General features: G+C 35.1%; 1 protein-coding gene across 2 annotated transcripts in view; it reads right to left on the reverse strand.

The window, feature by feature from the left end:
- LOC149781651 (lipoma-preferred partner homolog) overlaps positions 1–19,058 on the reverse strand; it is a 54,541-nt gene that overhangs the window by 15,782 nt on the left and 19,701 nt on the right. The window contains exons 3-10 of one of the 2 annotated variants that reach the window (XM_089935726.1): positions 18,718–18,936; positions 15,205–15,327; positions 12,193–12,681; positions 9,751–9,852; positions 6,812–6,879; positions 4,183–4,230; positions 2,452–2,582; positions 1,087–1,207 (exon numbers count right to left, since the gene is read on the reverse strand). In XM_089935726.1, the coding sequence (XP_089791852.1) occupies positions 1,087–1,207; positions 2,452–2,582; positions 4,183–4,230; positions 6,812–6,879; positions 9,751–9,852; positions 12,193–12,681; positions 15,205–15,327; positions 18,718–18,936 (1,301 nt within the window). The remainder of the gene's footprint in view (positions 1–1,086; positions 1,208–2,451; positions 2,583–4,182; positions 4,231–6,811; positions 6,880–9,750; positions 9,853–12,192; positions 12,682–15,204; positions 15,328–18,717; positions 18,937–19,058) is intronic. The other variant, XM_089935727.1, reaches the window with a different exon arrangement.

Genomic DNA, 19,058 nt, shown 5'->3' on the forward strand with positions numbered 1-19,058 from the left:
GTTTACTATATCCATCAAGTGGATGCGTATACTATATCTATCAAGTGGATGCGTATACTATATCAAGTGGATCTGATTACTATATATATCAAGTGGATATGTATACTATATCTATCAAGTGGATGTATATACTATGTCAAGTGGATACGTATACTATATCTATCCAGTGGATGCATATACTATACTATATCTATCAAGTGAATGTATATACTATATCCATCAAGTGGATATGTATACTATATCTATCAAGTGGATCTGATTACTATATCTATCAAGTGGATGTGTATACTATATCTATCAAGTGGATGTATATACTATATCCATCAAGTGGATGCATATACTATATCTATCAAGTGGATATGTATACTATATCTATCAAGTGGATGCATATACTTTATCAAGTGGATGTGTATACTATATGTATCAAGTGGATTTGTTTACTATATCTATCAAGTGGATGTGTATACTATATCCATCAAGCTGATGTGTATACTATATCCATCAAGTGGATGCATATACTATATCTATCAAGTGGATGCATATACTATATCTATCAAGTGGATGTGTATACTATATCTATCAAGTGGATATGTATACTATATCTATCAAGTGGATTTGTATTCTATATCTATCAAATGGAAATGTGGATTACATGTATTGTGCACTATATGTAGAAATCTTACATTAGATGTTCTCAAACTGGGGTCCGCAGCTCCATTCATGTGGTCCAATCGAGAAACTGAATTGTGCTCTATAAATATGCTTATCACTTGTATTTGAAAGGCAAGACTAAAATATGTGCAGTGTGCCACTGTGCAAATGTTAATTATTGTTAAGTATTTGTTATATGTTGCACTTTTATGCAAAGTACTTTACAATAGTTAACTAACAGTACAACCGACATCAGCAAAGATCATTAAGTGACCAACCAAATCCCTCAGTGATGTTCAAGTGGATTGTGAAAAATAAAGTTTGAAAATCAATGCCTTACATCACACCTCCGTACCTGTAACACAATGTAAAAGTTTTATATTACACTTATGTTACATGCATAACAGTAGACATTAAAGTGTATGTTACACCTACCTCACATCTGTAACACTGAACATGGAAGCTTCTGTCCATAGCTACAACTCTAACAGTTTCCTCTTGTCCTTTTTCTGGCATGATGGGCCGCTGGCACACACAGCACCGTGGGGCAAATTTTCTGTTAATTATTATGTCTAAGTTAAACATTTAATCTTGCACCTTTAATTGAATTCAATGCACATGTGATTAGAAAGTTTCCGCATGTATCCAAAATGTTCATATTAAGTACTTAAGAACTACTAGATATGTATGACACAAATTTGTTTTTCCTCCTTTTGCCTATGACAAGCATGACTTTTATTAAAAGACAAGTCCATCATAACAAAACTGGATCTAATAAAATATTGGACATTATAAAGCACACTGCAAGGTCATTTTTCATTTCTTATAAACGATATAATGGCTACATTTGCAGACAGAAAATTTAGCAATTCTGCTATAAAAAAATTAATGATTTTTTTATTTTCGCTATCCATATTATAGAAAATGCAGATTTAAGAACATGTTTATTTTAATGATGACAAGCATTAGTATTTTTTATTCCTACAAAAACTGTCTTTTAGTGTATGTTGATTTACTCTTGACTACATGAAAAAAGAAGAAAAACAAATCGTGCAATCGAATAAATTTAGAATGTCTTTTCCATAAGAAAAAAATACCACAATGGTGTAAAGTTAATCTGATATGATGACTGGAATTCAAACAAGAATTTGGATCATTCCATATATCATTGTATGGATGGGTTAAAAGGTATAAAGAAACTAATTTTTTCCAGTAAAATATGTTTCTTTACAAACACTTCCCCAATCATTAACATGTTAGGATAAGTGCTACTACCTTGCAAATCCAGCCCTCCCAGATAAAGCTTTTTAGCTAAAGAGCTAAACATTATCTGCCACCTTGGTGATGGTTGGGCAGAGTGACCTCCCAATGATATAGGGATTGGCAGCAAAACCCATTAATATTTCAGTCATTACTGGAAGTGTAAGGTACGCTTTCTATATGGATGGAGGCTGGAAGGGTGAATGTGTATTATGATTGGGTATGTATTCACGAAACATATTTTACACAAAAAAAATTATTTCTTTTTTAAATAAGTTACCCCTTGGATGCAGGAGATCATGGATATAAATCCCAGTAGAGTCATATCAGTAACTTATAAAAATTCAATTTTTTTAAAAAAATTACAAATTATTAAAGACATGTTGAATAACCAAAATTAGAGAAATACTTGATGGATAACTAAAATTAGCGAAATACATGCTGAATAATTAAAAGTAGAGAAATGCATTCTGGATAACTAAAAGTATAAATTACATCCTGAATAACTAAAAGTACAAATACTATACAATGTATACTTACTTGTGAAAGTCTTCTATACAATGTATCTGGTTAGTAGCATCTACTGTAAATGGTATCCCATCCAAGCTCTTACCACACACCACACACACAAAACATGCAGGGTGATATGGTTTTCCAGTTGCTCGCAGTAACTGAAACATGAATAAACAAAGCAATTAAATACCAGCTTTCCCTGACATGTACATCCATAATAACAATGGAATCTATATGTGGCAAAAATGATTTAATATAAAACAAAGTACTAATCAAGTTTAAATTATTATGTCATGTATATTAGTTATAAGAAGCCTTTTAAAATAAAGGGAGAACAGTAAAAGTCTAGTGTAATTTGTTATATAATAAAAATAGATAACTAAAACAGACCAAGAAATAAGCTGAAGCCTTGAACATTTTGCATTTATTACACAAAAAATGGATCAGTTAACAATACAGTGTCTTAACAAGTCATTAAAACAACACCCACAGAGTAAGCTAAAATAGGCACAGTGCAGGATAACTGAATCACAACATGCATTAACAAGAATGTGTTACACCATAGGGTTAAATAGATAATGTCTAAGAATGTGACAAATATATGAAAATGACAGAAAAATGTATCCACCTGTAGTTGTAAATAAATCCAAATTCCTGAACTGATGTATAATGCTGCCGTACAAGACTTAAAATCTAGCATAAGATATAGAATAGATGTATTTTCGTTATTTAGTATGCGTGGCTTCAGGAGATAGCAGGCCTATATCATAACATGAATATGATGAGGGAACATTCTGAAGGAGAAAAAAAGAGTGTGGTGTAAAAAATTATTTGGGCCAGTATTGCAAGATAAGGTGGGAAAAGACAGCTACCTTTGCATTCTCATCTCCAATTTTTATAAAGGGAGAAGAGGCTGTCACATGTGCAAATCTCATGACCAAATTTACAATAAAAGTGAAAAAAGCTTGTTGGATTCCCACAACCAGTGTTACTATTACAACATAAGGGAGAAATCATGGTGTCTGTATAATTCTTAGGGTCACTGTTACAAGGCAATGGGAAAAAAGCCTGCAGTTGTAGTTCTTAGGACCAATGTTTTAACATAAGGAAGAAACCCTTGATGCTTGTATATAATTCCCATGACCAGGACTTGAAGATGAGAATGCAAGATATGTTATACACTTCACAATGTACCTTACAGATAACTTCTATATTAATATATCTTGTAAGGTATGCATGATATCTTATAAAGTTTATATATATATATATATATATATATATATATATATATATATATATATATATATATATATATATTTATATGAATGATAAGTCAATTAACTCTGTTTATAAGATATCTTATATAGTTTATGATATGTAGTTTTTCAAACCAATACCAATTCATTTGCCAGAGAATGGTTGCTTTCTGTGCATTTCTTAGGACCAGCAGTAACAAAACAATGAGAAGGGAGCTATCTTTGATATCCATATTCTACGCTGTTCCTTGCCAGAATATTGTAGTGGATAACCACATGTTATGCACCATTAAGCTTCTATGTCTGATCCTCACTTCCAGCATGTGCATGGGTCAATCACAGCCTATCAATAGTTTATAGTTTTCAAAAGGTTACTGGTTTTGCCCAAATCAAAGGCCATACCAGACTTCCCTCCATTTCATTCAGTGTAAAGTGTATTTTAAAAGAGTAACTAAAACCTGCTAGACAATCAACAGGAAATCAATTCTAGAATAAGGCATACCCTGTCAGTAACTGGCTTGGAACACACTGAACACTTCTCAAGGGTGTTCTGAAACAAACAAATACCGATCCTTTACAATATGCAACGAAGAATACGAAACATCATATCCGGGGTTTCTTTTGTCTTGCTTTAAATCATGTCCCATATTAATTTTTCAAACAAAAGGAATGATGCTTATATTTTCTATGGAATGCCGATTTTTAAAATTGTCTTACACAATTACAGCCACTGTCTTTCTATATTTTGCAACCAATATTCATTTATCATGCTTCAGTCAGATGTGTTTTATTACAAATAATTACCATCAATGAAAATTAGAAAATCATGACATTAAGATAATCTTGTTTTTTTAAATGTTATGACGCCTTTCTTGTATAATTGCTTCAACATTTTATGATACTGTTAGAAGTAAAAATCATCAAAAACATTGCCTTAAAAAAATTACTGCAAAACATCAACATAACCACTTACAAATCTGTGTGAATGTTTGGCATTATGGTGACATACACAGAAGGTGTGAATTTTTTGCATTACTATGACATATACAAATTTATGTGAATTATTTGGCATTACTATGATATACACAATTATTTGGCATTACCATGATATACACATAATTATTTGGCATCACCATGATATACACATAATAATTTGGCACTACCATGATACACACATAATTATTTGGCATTACTATGATATACACAGAATGTTTTGGCATTACCACCACAGACAAATTTGTATTAATGTTTTGGGGCATGACATAAGAATTTGTATTAATTTTTGGAGGCATTACCATGGCATATACAAATTTGTATTAATTTTGGGGGGCATTAACACGGCATATACAAATTTGTATTAATTTTGGGGAGGCACTACCATGACATATACAAATTTGTATTAATTTTTGGGGGATTCAAATTTGTATTAATTCTGGGGGGTATTAAAATGACATACAAATTTTTATGAATTTTTTAGGGCATTACCACGACATATACAAATTTGTATCAATTTTTGGGAGGTATTGACACAACATATACAAAAATGTAATAATTCGGGGGGGGGTGGACTACCATGACATATACGAATTTGTATTAATTTTGGGGGGCATTACCACAACATATGCAAATTTGTACAAATTGTTGGGGGCATTACCATGACATAACAAAATTTGTGAAGTTTTGACATTACCATGACAAAGAAAAAGTTTATGTGAATTTGTTGGCATTACCAAGACATACACAAAATGTGTGAATTATCCATGACATATACAAATATTTTATGCCACAGATCTCACACAGTACTGGGTTTCATACTCTGATATTATAACATGACTGACACATGATTAATAACAGGGCTCAGTATACACTCAGAACAGACTTAATAAATAATGTGACCTGTGCAAAGAAACCAAGTACATTAAGGTTCACCCTAAACTTATCAAGTAAAACAATCCCAAAAATGATTACAAAACATGACCATCAAAAGCCTTTCAAGTAAAATCAGCAACACTTACCACACTACATGACTGCCAGAAAGCTTATCTAAAAAGACTCGTCATATGCATACCATGTGACGTGACTGCCAGAACACTTACCAAGTAACATGACTGCCAGAACACTTACCAAAAAACATGACTGCCAGAACACTTGCCAAGTAACTTGACTGCCAGAATGTTTACCAAGTAATGTGACTTCCAGAACACTTGCCAAGTAACATGACTGCCAAAACACTTACCAAGTAACATGATGCCAGAATGCTTGCCAAGTAACTTGACTGCCAGAATGGTTACCAAGTAATGTGACTTCCAGAACACTTACAAAGTAACATGACTGCCAAAACACTTACCAAGTAACATGATGCCAGAATGCTTGCCAAGTAACTTGACTGCCAGAATGATTATCAAGTAACGTGACTGCCAGAACACTTACCAAGTAACATGACTTCCAGAACACTTACCAAGTAGCATGACTGCCAGAATGCATACCAAGTAATGTGACTGCCAGAATGCATACCAAGTAATGTGACTGCCAGAATGCTTATCAAGTAACATGACTGCCAGAACACTTACCAAATAACCTGACTTCCAGAACACTTACCAAGTAACCTGACTGCCAGAATGCATACCAAGTAATGTGACTGCCAGAATGCAGACCAAATAATGTGACTGCCAGAATGCTTATCAAGTAGCATAACTGCCAGAATGCATACCATGTAACGTGACTGCCAGAATGCTTATCAAATAACTTGACTGCCTGAATGCTTAACAAGTAACCTGACTGCCAGAATGCTTACCAAGTAACCTGACTGCCAGAATGCATACCAAGTAATGTGACTGCCAGAATGCATACCAAGTAATGTGACTGCCAGAATGCTTATCAAGCAGCATAACTGCCAGAATGCGTACCAAGTAACATGACTGCCAGAATGCATACCAAATAACTTGACTGCCAGAATGCTTAACAAGTAATGTGACTCACAGTACATTTTGAAATGTAACATGACTACCAGTACCTTTACCTAGCAAAATAAGTCACAGAATATTAACCATGTAACTTGACAACCTGGAAACTTTGATGCAACACTAATACCAGACAAAATAACCAAGTAAACTGACTACCAGAACACTTACCATGTAACACGACTCACAATATGGTTTGGTTTCCATGGCATAAAATGACTTCCCTCTCAGCATGGTGCCTGAAAAAAAAATCAAAGTTTTGTTACTTTCACATCAACAAGCTCATAGCAGAAGCACTCTGTCAATAAATTTATCAAATGACATCAATAAATTATAGTGTTCATCATCTTTTGATATCATAAATTGTATAAACTATTCTAACAATGTATTATGCATTTACTAACTGCACCCATTTTACACTTCGCAGACCTGCCAACCCTGACAAGTCCATCTCAGTAAGGCAGTTGATTTTTCCCCATAAGATTTACCAGTTTTCAGTAAAGTGTAACAAAATATCAATAACTGTTACTGTAAAGCTGGAAAACATAATTAAAAGTTTGACGCATTGACGATAAACATTAGGTTCAACTGAAAAGTTTTTAAAGTATGCATAGACTTTATTTACTAATAGTACAGTTGCAAATCTCTAGTTCTAAACACTATGCAGCTTGATGGCTTGTTGCTATATCTCAACTTTACATAATTCTTGGAAATTCTTTTCCATTTCAAATGATGACGGCAATCAAATCTCCCGCCATGAGACATACTCAAATTGACATGTGACGTCCAATAAACATAAATGTGTCCTATCCAACTTTTATTCACAAGAATCTGAATACTCCTTTTTATTCTCCTGTGTTGATTATTAACACTTTTCTAGAAGCTTATTTTTCCTTTCGTCTTAAACATCGCTTTCTGGATGCCATTACATTTTTTTAAATGATTAACAGTTTGATAATGCAGATGCTTTCCATGAACAAATAGGTGCAGTTAAAAGCGTCTGGGGTGCTGCTATAAAGTTAGTCTGGTTCCCTAAGTTTACTAAGTCCAACATAAACTCAGATCCAAATAAAACACATAGGAACCAATTATCCAGATTTTTTGGCAACGATCATTATCTCATAATTTTTGCTAGTATGCTGTATATCTGTATTTTAAGGGTAATTTCATTAGACTTTCTGCAAAATTGTAAGAGTTGGCAGGTCCGCATTTCATCAATAAGCTCATACATCTCATTTGATCAATAAACTTGCATATTACATTTGATTAATAAGTTTACACATTACATTTACATTAGACTTGAAAATTATTATGGCCTCTGGTACACATTATATATCCAATAACCAAAACACAGCAAACATGTACATCAGCCAAAGTGTGTGTGTGTGATTTGGATTTCTGATGTAGCTTTAACAATTTTCAAGTCATACTGCTACAATGTCTGCAGTGTGGCAGTTTATAGTGATGTCTACCACAGGGGCATCACATCACAGACATATAGCATGATCCCCAACCCAGTCACATTATCCCCACACAAGGCCAATCAGTCAGAACACTAAACATTAATGCCAAGTGCCAAGCAAGGCAGATACTAGTGCTATTTTATGTCTTTGGTATGACTCGGATGGGGTTCCAACCAGCGACCTCCTGCCTCCAAGGCAGACACTCTAACCACTTAGGCCACCGTAGCAGTGCTAATGTTCAAGGACAGAATCACTTAAGTAGCGACTCAGTATAAAAGAGGTAAAACTTACAAATGTTATGGTTTAAACATGACAGTGACAGATTAAAGATTCTGGGTCTTCAACCATCTTAGAAAAATTTCAGCAAAATTCTTTAACATTTGTCTTATCACACTGACTTTGCTCTGGGCCCACTGTATACAGAAGTAACTGCATGTAAAAAGAACAACCTCAGGATACAACTTTACTGAATGCAGGTTATCAATTCCTTTAAGACCTATGATGATGCACAGCTTGAATGAATACTGCATAGCAAAGTTTTAGTGCTGCATGAATGTTTGATTTCCTGGTTAAAGAGTAAAATCACACAAAATAAAGCCCATCAAAAGTAATTGTCTTCCACATCATAACATCCCTTGATCTACAACTACTAAACTTAAAAACCAGCATTTTGAGGCAAAATCACTTTACTTGGTGTCTGTGAAAAACATATAGCCATACAGTATTCCACAAACTTATAATCCCTTTCTACCATACAGTATTCCATAGACTAATAATCCATGTGTACCATACAGTATGCCAAAGACTTATAATTCATGTGTACCATACATCATGCCTTAGACATATTCCTTGTCTACCATACATTATGCCAGACTTACAATCCATGTCTACTATACAATATACCATAGACTTATAATCCATGTGTACCATGCAGTATTCCACAGACTTATAATCCATGTCCACAATACAGTACGCCATTGACTATAATCAGTCTACCATAGAGTATGCCATACTTATAATCCATGTCTACCAAACAGTATGCTAGATTTATAATCCATGTCTACCATAGAGTATGCCATAGACTTATAATCCATGTGTATCATACAGTATTCGATAGACTTATGATCTATGTCCACTATACAGTATGCCATAGACTTATAATCCATGTCTACCATATGGTAAGCCAGACTTATAATCAGTCTACCATACAGTATGCCATAGACTCATAATCCATGTGTACCATACAGTATTCGATAGACTCATAATTCATGTCCACTACACAGTATGCCATAGACTTATAATCCATGTCAACCATATAGTATGCCATAGACTTATAATCCATACTCAATATCACCTGCAATGACATATGATAATACAAAACTGATTTTAAAACCTGCTGATTTAACCCTTGCTACCATTGTGCAAGTGATGTCAATGTCTCCTTTCTGTTTAAATACATAAGATTCCCAGACAGAATTCACAATTTTCAGTCAGGAATTCTTCATGAGAGTTTAAAAATGTCCTGTTAAATATAGAAACCCAACAATCCCATATGTAGATGACAAGGATATTCACAGATAAAAACTTACCAGTTATCCAACACTTCTGTAAATAGATGATACAGGATTTTAAAGAAAAATAACTTACCACAACTAACACAGACGAAGCAGCTGATGTGAAAAATCTGGTCCATTGCGGTACATCCATTTATCTCACCCAACACCTTCTTACCGCACTTGGAACACATACCTGATCACATAAAAAGAAAAAGCATTATGCTGACATTTGATCCATGTTACATGGTCTGAGCGCGTGTGATTTGGATTTTTAATGTAGCTTTAACAATTTTTCAGTCATATCACAAAGATGTCTGCAGTGTGGCAGTTTATAGTGATGTTTAGCACTGGGACATCATGCAGCAGACATGTAGCATGATGTCCCACCCAGTCACATTATCCTGACACCAGGCTGACCAGTCCTAACACTAACATCTTAATGCTGAGTGCCAAGCGATGCAGCTGTTAGTACCATTTTTGTAAGTCTTTTGTATGACTCGGCCAGGGATTTAACCCACAACCTTCTGCATCCGAGGCAGATGCTCTAACCACTAGGCCACCGGAGCAGTTACTGACATGGTTTGAAAAGGGTGATCAAGATTACATCAGAGGAAGAAACAGCCTTTGCCTGGTAGCTTAGGATAAATACATTTTTGTGTCAGAAGCCAAGTGTCTCGAACTAGAAACCTGGCCAGACAACTAAATATTAATGACAAACACCAGGTGTATCAAACCTGTAGCCTGGTCAGACAAATAACTTTAATGTCTAACACCAAAAGTATTAAACCTGAAGCCTGCGAGACAACTCAATTTTAATGTCAAACACCCAAGTGTATCAAACCTGAAGCCTGCCAGACAACTCAATTTTAATGTCAAACACCCAAGTGTATCAAACCTGAAGCCTGCAAGACAACTCAATTTTAATGTCAAACACCCAAGTGTATCAAACCTGAAGCCTGCCAGACAACTCAATTTTAATGTCAAACACCCAAGTGTATCAAACCTGAAGTCTGCCAGACAACTCAATTTCAATGTCTAACACCCAAGTGTATCAATCTTGAAGCCTGCCAGACAACTAAATTTAATGTCGAACACAAAGTGTCTCAAACACTGAAACCTGGTCAGACAATTAAATTTAATGTCTAACAGCCAAGTCTCCCAAACTTAAAGCCTGGCCAGACAACTAAATTTTAATGTCAAACATCTAAGCGTTTCAAACTTAAAGCCTTGAAATGCAGTCCATATGCATAAACTTGAATCTGTGCAGACGCCAATGCCTGGGATAGAATAAAAGTCCTCTTTTACATCACAGACACCAATGCCTGGGAGAGTTCAAAAGTCCTTTTTTTCACATACATCAATGTCTGGGTGACTAGCAAAAAAAGTCCTCCATTACTTCATAGACACCAATGCTTGAGATAGTACAACAGTCCTCCTCCACTTCACAGTGGTGGTATAATGACTTATTTTTTGAAGGACATCAAAAATCAGTTTTTGTGAAACCTAACTTCTTAGTCTTACTTCAATGAGTCTTATAACTTGTCTTAAACATACATAACTCTCAATTAGTCTTATAACTTGAATTCTAAACAATTTTATCACATACAGCTCTGACAATTAGTTTTATAACTTGTGTTAGATTTTATAACTCAACTATCTCAATTACCCTAATATGTTGAGTCCCATAAGATTTTATCACACACAACTCTCTAAATTATTCTTATAAGTTGTCTTGGATATGAAACACACACACACAACTCTCTATTACTCTTATAAGTTGTCTTAGATAAGATTCTAACACACACAACTCTCTCAGTCTTATAAGCTGAGTCCCATAAGATTTGATCACAAACAACTCTTTCATTTACCATTATACATTGAGTCCCATAAGGTTTTATCACATATAACTTGTGTTAGATATGATTTTAATGATTTTATCACTCACAACTTCGTGATTTATTATCATTTGGTAAGCAATAATGAGTAAGATCTATCAGTTCTGATGGATTACTTTATAACACAGTTTTAAATCACATCAGTCTAATATTCACTGTGGTAATCAAAAGACACAATAAACTTCATGGTAATTTTTTACATGATTCCAGTGTGTATGTGTGTGTGTGTGTGTGTATATATATATATATATATATATCACCCCAATTTTATAGTAACTTTTCCCAATCAAAAAGACATAATAAGCTGCATAGGAATTTTGACATCGTTCAAATATAATAAATCACCCCAACCTAAAATTCCCTGTGGGAAATGAGGCAACTTAAAATTCATGGCAAGCATGACATTGTTTAAACAAAATGAAATACAAGAAATGGTAAACAAACAACCTATCTGCTGTATTTTGTTTCTCGTTGTCTTGACAGCTTACAGTGGAATAATTATGAGGAAACAGCAAAAATAATGGATGTTGCTAAGCAATAGCAACAGTAATAATGCCTGGCAAAAAAGGCAACAAAGTCATCAATATTTATTATATTAATAATAAAGAAGGGCACAGATCATAAGATGATAACTCTACCAAAGAAGTCTGGATCAGAGGTCGACTCCATGTTCTGCATCAGCAGGTTTGTTAAAGCATCCACTTCCGCTTCCTTATCAGATTTTGGAGACAAAGATGGCTTTGATCCTGTTACCACTGGAACCTGGGGTCCAGGAACTGGTCTCTCTGATCGTGACAGAGGGCTGGCATAATTCGCAGTATAATCACTCATCGGTCCTCGTGAAGAATAATTCCTACTGCCCAGATCCTCTCCTAGCAAGCGTGATGAAGACTGTGTGTAAGCACTGCTCACTCGGTTGTCTAGGTGAGAATGGGGAGAGTGTGGCTGGTATGTAGAGTCAGTGTGGTTGTCAAGGTGACTATGTGGTGACATCTGTTGACTGTATCCATAGTTACCAGGTTTGCTACTGTATGGGTAGGTCTGTGGGCTAGGCATACTGTTGTATGAGCTTTGAATACTTGGGAGATTGGCATACTGGTTGGAGTAAGGTGATGACCTGCCACTGCCTGCAAAAACAAAGATCTGGTCTTAATATCAAGAAATTGAATTCCTCTGTTATCAAAGCTCTAATTGGTGAAAGACCCCTTTCAGGACATCAGCTTCAAACAGTCTACAATTTAATTATCCTACTGTGATGCATATTTAAGTCATCAATATAAAAAAGATGTTCTAGTGTTCCAGCTGACTTTAAAATACATTAAAAAATATACAAAATGACTAAATATTTAGGTGTACACATTTTACTCTATCTGCCTAATACAAAGTAAATCCTTTTCAAATCCACTTTAAGTCAATGGGCTTAAATCTAATAAAGTGGACCATGGACTACATATCTTAAGAATTAAACTCATATTTTCTTGAAAATCTTGACCGAAAGCAGATTTTCAAGTCATGAACATAAATGAAAAGATGACTCCCCTTGTGGACAATTCGCATTCCCACAAAATGTCTCAGGTTAATTCATTATTTTTGTTGGGTACAAATTTATGCGTATTTCAAAGTTACTATAAATCATGAAGTTAAAAACGAAACAATTATTCTTCTGTAAAAAAAAATAGGATCTTGCACCACAAATTTGATTATCAACAAAAATGTTATTTCCCAAAAGCCATAAATTATACTGATACCCACAAAATGTAATGAATCCACAGCATTGGGCAGTCACACTACTGGACAAAACTCACAGTTTGGGCCAGAGTTTTCGTGGCATGAGCAAATAGTGTCAGTTCATTATTGTTACATAGTACCAATTTCTATGGATTGTGTGGTTGCTATAAATTAAAAATTCCAAAAATGATGATCTTCTTACGGAAAAAACTGGACTCTGTGAATTTAAATTTGAAAGAAAAGTTTATTTTTCACAAAACCCAAAAATTGTAGTACCAAGAAAAAATAATTCTGTATGCAGTAGGAAAAACCTTTGATAAGGTCAACAAATGGAGGTTTGCTACAATAACCTTTTTTTATAGAATAAATCAAAATCTACTACTTCATAAGATGACTTATTAAAAAACAAACTTTTCTAATGATCAATGTAACGTTATTCTTGTATGCATCTCTTCAACATCACTATAGTGAGGGATAATGTAACAAAGCACTCTTGTATGGATCTCTAGAATAGCATTACAGAGAGGGATCCATGAATATGCACTACATTTGAAGGAAATAATACTGATGACATACCTTAGTCAGACTGAATATTATATGAAGTTGATGCTGTTGGTAAGTTCATTTGTAACTTATTATCATTTGAATGAACGCTGTATGAAGTTGATGCTGTTGGTAAGTTCATTTGTAACTTATTATCATTTGAATGAACGCTGTATGAAGTTGTTGCTGTTGGTAAGTTCATTTGTAACTTGTTATCAGTTGAATGAATGTTGTATGATGTTGCTGCTCTTGGTTGGTTGGTAACTCTTATCTTCTGAACGAGTATTAAATGAAGTTGGCAACCTACTATCTCTTGACTGAATTTTATGAGCAGTTGTTGGTTGGCTGTTAACCTATCTCCATACCGAATATTATTGGAAGTTGTTGTTGGCTAGTAACTTTTTATCTTTTGAATAAATGCTATATGAAGTTGCTACTGTTGGTTGCTAACCTAGTATTTTATGAATCTGCATGTTATATGAAGTTGCCGTTGGTTGGTTGATAACTTTTTTATTACTGAATGCTATTTGAAGTTTTCACTGTTTATTAGTTGCCATATAATATGAATTTGTTGCTGGTTTATTGGTTAGGAACCAACTATATGTTGGCTGAATGTTATACGAAGTTGTCATACATACCATCTTTTGACTGAATGTGTTGTTGTTGGTTGGGTTTTTATTGCCACTTTAGTAAAACATGTTTTTCAAAATAAGAATTTTGTAAGATAACTTAAATTCAAATAATTTCACACTGCAGAATAGTTTTGGTAATATAATTTACTGTCCATTGGATGCAAGATGTATAGCTTGCTAACATATGTTGTAGTGAGGCTTAGTACCCACCCAGCTCAGGTCAGCTGCCTAGGTGTGTCATTTAGATACCCACCCAGGCCAGCCTAGATTGGTTCCCTCCGTATGTTCTTGGGACACCATTTCAAGCCAGCCGAGGTCAGCTGCTTTGCTGAGTCCTTGGGATACCCACTCAAGCCAGCCCAGACTGGCTGCCTTGGTATGTCCTTGGGATACCCACCCAGGACAGACCAGGTCAACTGCTCTGCTGTGTCCTTGGGATACCCACCTAGGACAGACCAGGTCAGCTGCTTTGCTGCATCCTTGGGATACCCACTCAGGCAAGCCCAAATCAGCTGCCTCAGCGAGTCCTTCTTAAAGGCACTAACTTAGCTCCTATTTCATCTGTATGAAGCATCTAATAATGTGCTGAAAGTGCCATTAAAAGCCAATCAACCAATCAGAATCTGTTCTAAATGCACACTGTCTGAAACCGTTTGCCATTTTTTTCAGATAAAGTAATATTTTTGCAAAATAACATACAATAGTACTTCAACTGGTATAAAAGATCGCTGTTATTGCACAACTTACTATCCGAGGACTGGACACTGTAGGTGGCCTGCTTGATTACTCTCTCATACCCACCACCAGATGGCATTGACATCTCTGCCCGGTTCTCAAATGTGCTGCTGTAACTTGTGGATGATGGGAAACCTGAAATACAATAAAACATACACCTTAGATCGGAGCTCTATAAAACAATACAGTATATGTGTACAGGTCAGAGCAGTCCAGTACAATTCAATATATGTGTATAGGTCAGAGTAGTACAGTACAATACAATATACATGTACAGGTCAGAACAGTACTTGACAATACAAAAATACACATATTGATCAAGACTGTGCAGTACAGTACAATACACATGTGCAGATGAAGACAGTACCATAAAATATTATATACATTTACAGATCAATATATTACAGTAAAAACTGTTATGAGTGACATCTGCTATGAGTGACCACCAGTCATTTCCAACCACAAGCATAATGCATGGATCAATTTTATTATATAAATGCTCTGTTATAATCGACCACCTGCTGAATGCAACCAGCAACTGCGATGTCTTGGCAAAATATGCATTTTGACACTGCTATGAACAACTGCACCGTAAAAAAAACAGACACCACTGACCTTGACTTAATCCTCTGTAGTACGCAAACAAAGTGCATAATAAATAACACTACAGCTGAAAAACCATATAGCAAGACAAACACCACTAACCATCATTTAATCCTTTGTAACAACAACTGCATAAATAGTAAAGATTGTTCTAATAAGTTATTTATAAAAACAAATTGGCTAGCTACCAGTTTTGTGAAATTTACAAGTCCAGCATATGGTGTTCATTTTTAAACTGCAGTATACCAGACAAACGTAAATGTCACTAACTGCCATTGTAGTGCTGATGCCATGTGAATAGCCAGTAAGATTAACCATCTTTGTGAAAACCCACACAATGCTGGTAGTCTTAATGTCCTAGAAATATTTTGAAAGGGCTTCAGTGTAGGGTTGAGTACATTGTTTGTCTTTCCAGTTAATCCATAATGCTGGAGGGTGGGGTAATGAGCTCTTTGTCTTTTATACTAGCAAGTGATAATCATTTCTGGATTCTTTTTTCAAAAAATTTGCTTTGGTCAGTGTTTCACCAAGCCACCATCTGTTTACCCAGATGCAGATGGTCACAACTTTTGTTTATGGAGCTATAAGGTTAGTGATTTAAACTTGTCTCAAAACCTGATAAAAACCGAAATCCATCTAGTCGTTATTACATCAACACTAATAACAATGGCAGAACCTCCGATGAAAAAAAGAAAAATTCTAACACTGTTACATTTGAAACAACTCTAAAATGTATGGCCATGTGAAGTTACCTTATGGGTCTGATAAATATTACAATTATTTCACAAAATGTATACATATACTAATTTGATTCACGTTAACGTTTGAAAATGTATATCTTTATTATATAAAGTTAATTTGAAAATAATGCATGCAATATTTAACAAGACTTATCAATAAAGGATATGATACATGTACACTGAGTATGGGTATTTTTTTCTTCTTCAACAATGCTAACTATTTACCCTGGAAACCAGTTCATTTTCACACACCTCTTATGAGAGACCACCTGTCTTGAGAGACCACTTTTGGATGACATAAGGGGCAGTCTCTCATAACAGGTTTAACTGTATAATACCACGATATACATGCATGGGCCAGATCAGTACAGTACAATATACATGCATGGGTCAGAGCAGTACAGTACAAAACAATATACATGTATGAGTCAGAGCAGTACAGTAAAATGCAACATTATACATGTATGGGCCAGAGCAGTACAGTACAATATACATGTATGGGTCAGAGAAGTACAGTAAAATGCTACATTATACATGCACAGGTCACAGCAGTATAAAAATACATGTAAAGGTCAGAGCAGTACAATACAATACAATACACATGTAAAGGTCACAGCAGTACAGTACAATATACATGTATGGGTCAGAGCAGTGTGTGTGTGTGTGATTTGGATTTTTAACGTAGCTTTAACAATTTTTCAGTCATATTGCTATGATGTCTGCAGTGTGGCAGTTTACAGTGATGTCTAGCACTGGGGCATCATGTCACAGACATGTAGCCTGATGTCCCACCCAGTCACATTATCCTGACACCAGGCCGACCAGTCCTAACATTAACCTTGTAGTGCTGAATGCCAAGCGAGGAAGCTGTTAGTACCATTTTTGTAACTCTTTGGTATGACTCGGCCAGGGATCGAACCCATGACCTTGTGCATCCAAGGCAGATGCTCTAACCACTAGGCCACTGAAGCGGTGGGTCAGAGCAGTATAGTACAATACAATATACATGTTTGGGTCAGAGCAGTATAATAGAACAGACTAGAATAGACATGTATAGATGAAAACAGTACCATACAATATTATATAAATTTATAGATCAAAACAGTACAGTACAAAATTCATGTACAGGTAAGAACAATACACTAAAATAAAATATACATTTATGGATCAAAATAGTGCAAAACAATTCAATATACCTCATAAATGTACAGGTCAGAAGTGTACAATACAATGCAATCTACATGTACAGGACAGAAATGTACAATACAATGCAATATACATGTATGGGATAGAACTCTGCATTATTGTTAGACTGAAAGTAATCATTTTAAAAGATACTTTTCTTCACTATCAAAATCAGTTCCTTTGTAGAATCAAAAAACTAATAACTAAAGCTTTAATACAATCCTTCTAATGCTCACAAAAGTAAAGCTTACGAATGAGTAAAAAGAAAACTTCATCTTGTACATTAAATGCAGAAACCATCCTGATATGATAGCAATCAAATAAATCAATAACAGCTCACATCCGCTGGAAATAAAATAAGTCAATATGGGCACACATTCACTGGAAATAAAATAAATCAATAAGTGCACACACACTGGAAATAAAATAAATTGATAAAGGCAAGCATCCACTGGAAATAAATCAATAAAGGCACACATCCACTGTAAATTATAATTTGCATTAAAAAAGCAGGGTTCAACAGATGAAAAAATATAGCAAGAAATCGGTGTGAGGCAAGTTTATTAGAGACGTACAGACTCTTAATTGGGAAAAGGGGTCATAATTCTTACACCATATGGCACATCACATCACAAGAAATTATTGTAATGTGATTGCATGTGCTGGTGTCATACTCATTGCACATCTGGGTCAAAACCCTGCTTGTCCTTCAAGGGTCAATTCTGCCACTAGCCTGCTGGCCCATGGCCTTTGGGTTTTAAGGAGGGTTAGTTAAACATGTAATGATAGCCATAGGCCTGTGGAACTAGGTAAATAATCTTATGTCATTTCTATCCTGTTGGGACACCCATTTTATTTCTGCAAGGCCATTTGTAACATCTGTGTAAAGTCAACCCCTGTACTGTCATGTGACACTGACTGCGCATCACAGTCATAACAGTAATTGTAATTTAATCACATATGATGTGATGTGAGTAGTGTTTTGGCTGATACACACCTGCAGAGGTTCTTGTGTGCATGGCATCATGACCTCCATAGTCCAAACCTCGTGAAACCTGGGGTGGAGGTGGAGGAAGCTCATCCCTTATCTCATGATAAATGTTCTCCTTTGTAGGATCAGGTGGAGGTGGAGGAAATGAATCCCCAAATCCCCCCTGGGGTGGGGGAGGGGGAAAATCTGACTCCTGGTCTCTAAACCCTCTGTACCCTGAAACACCTGCCAATGTGAAAAATAATTTTTTACAGTTAATACTGGTGATATCATAACTTTAGACTGTGCTGTTTTTCTACAATATAAATCTTTATTGGAATTTAAAAGATACAAAATGTTTTATGACC

The sequence above is a fragment of the Sinohyriopsis cumingii genome, chromosome 15 (genome assembly GCF_028554795.1).
Source record: "Sinohyriopsis cumingii isolate HCF-2022 chromosome 15, ASM2855479v2, whole genome shotgun sequence".
Classification (NCBI taxonomy): domain Eukaryota; kingdom Metazoa; phylum Mollusca; class Bivalvia; order Unionida; family Unionidae; genus Sinohyriopsis; species Sinohyriopsis cumingii.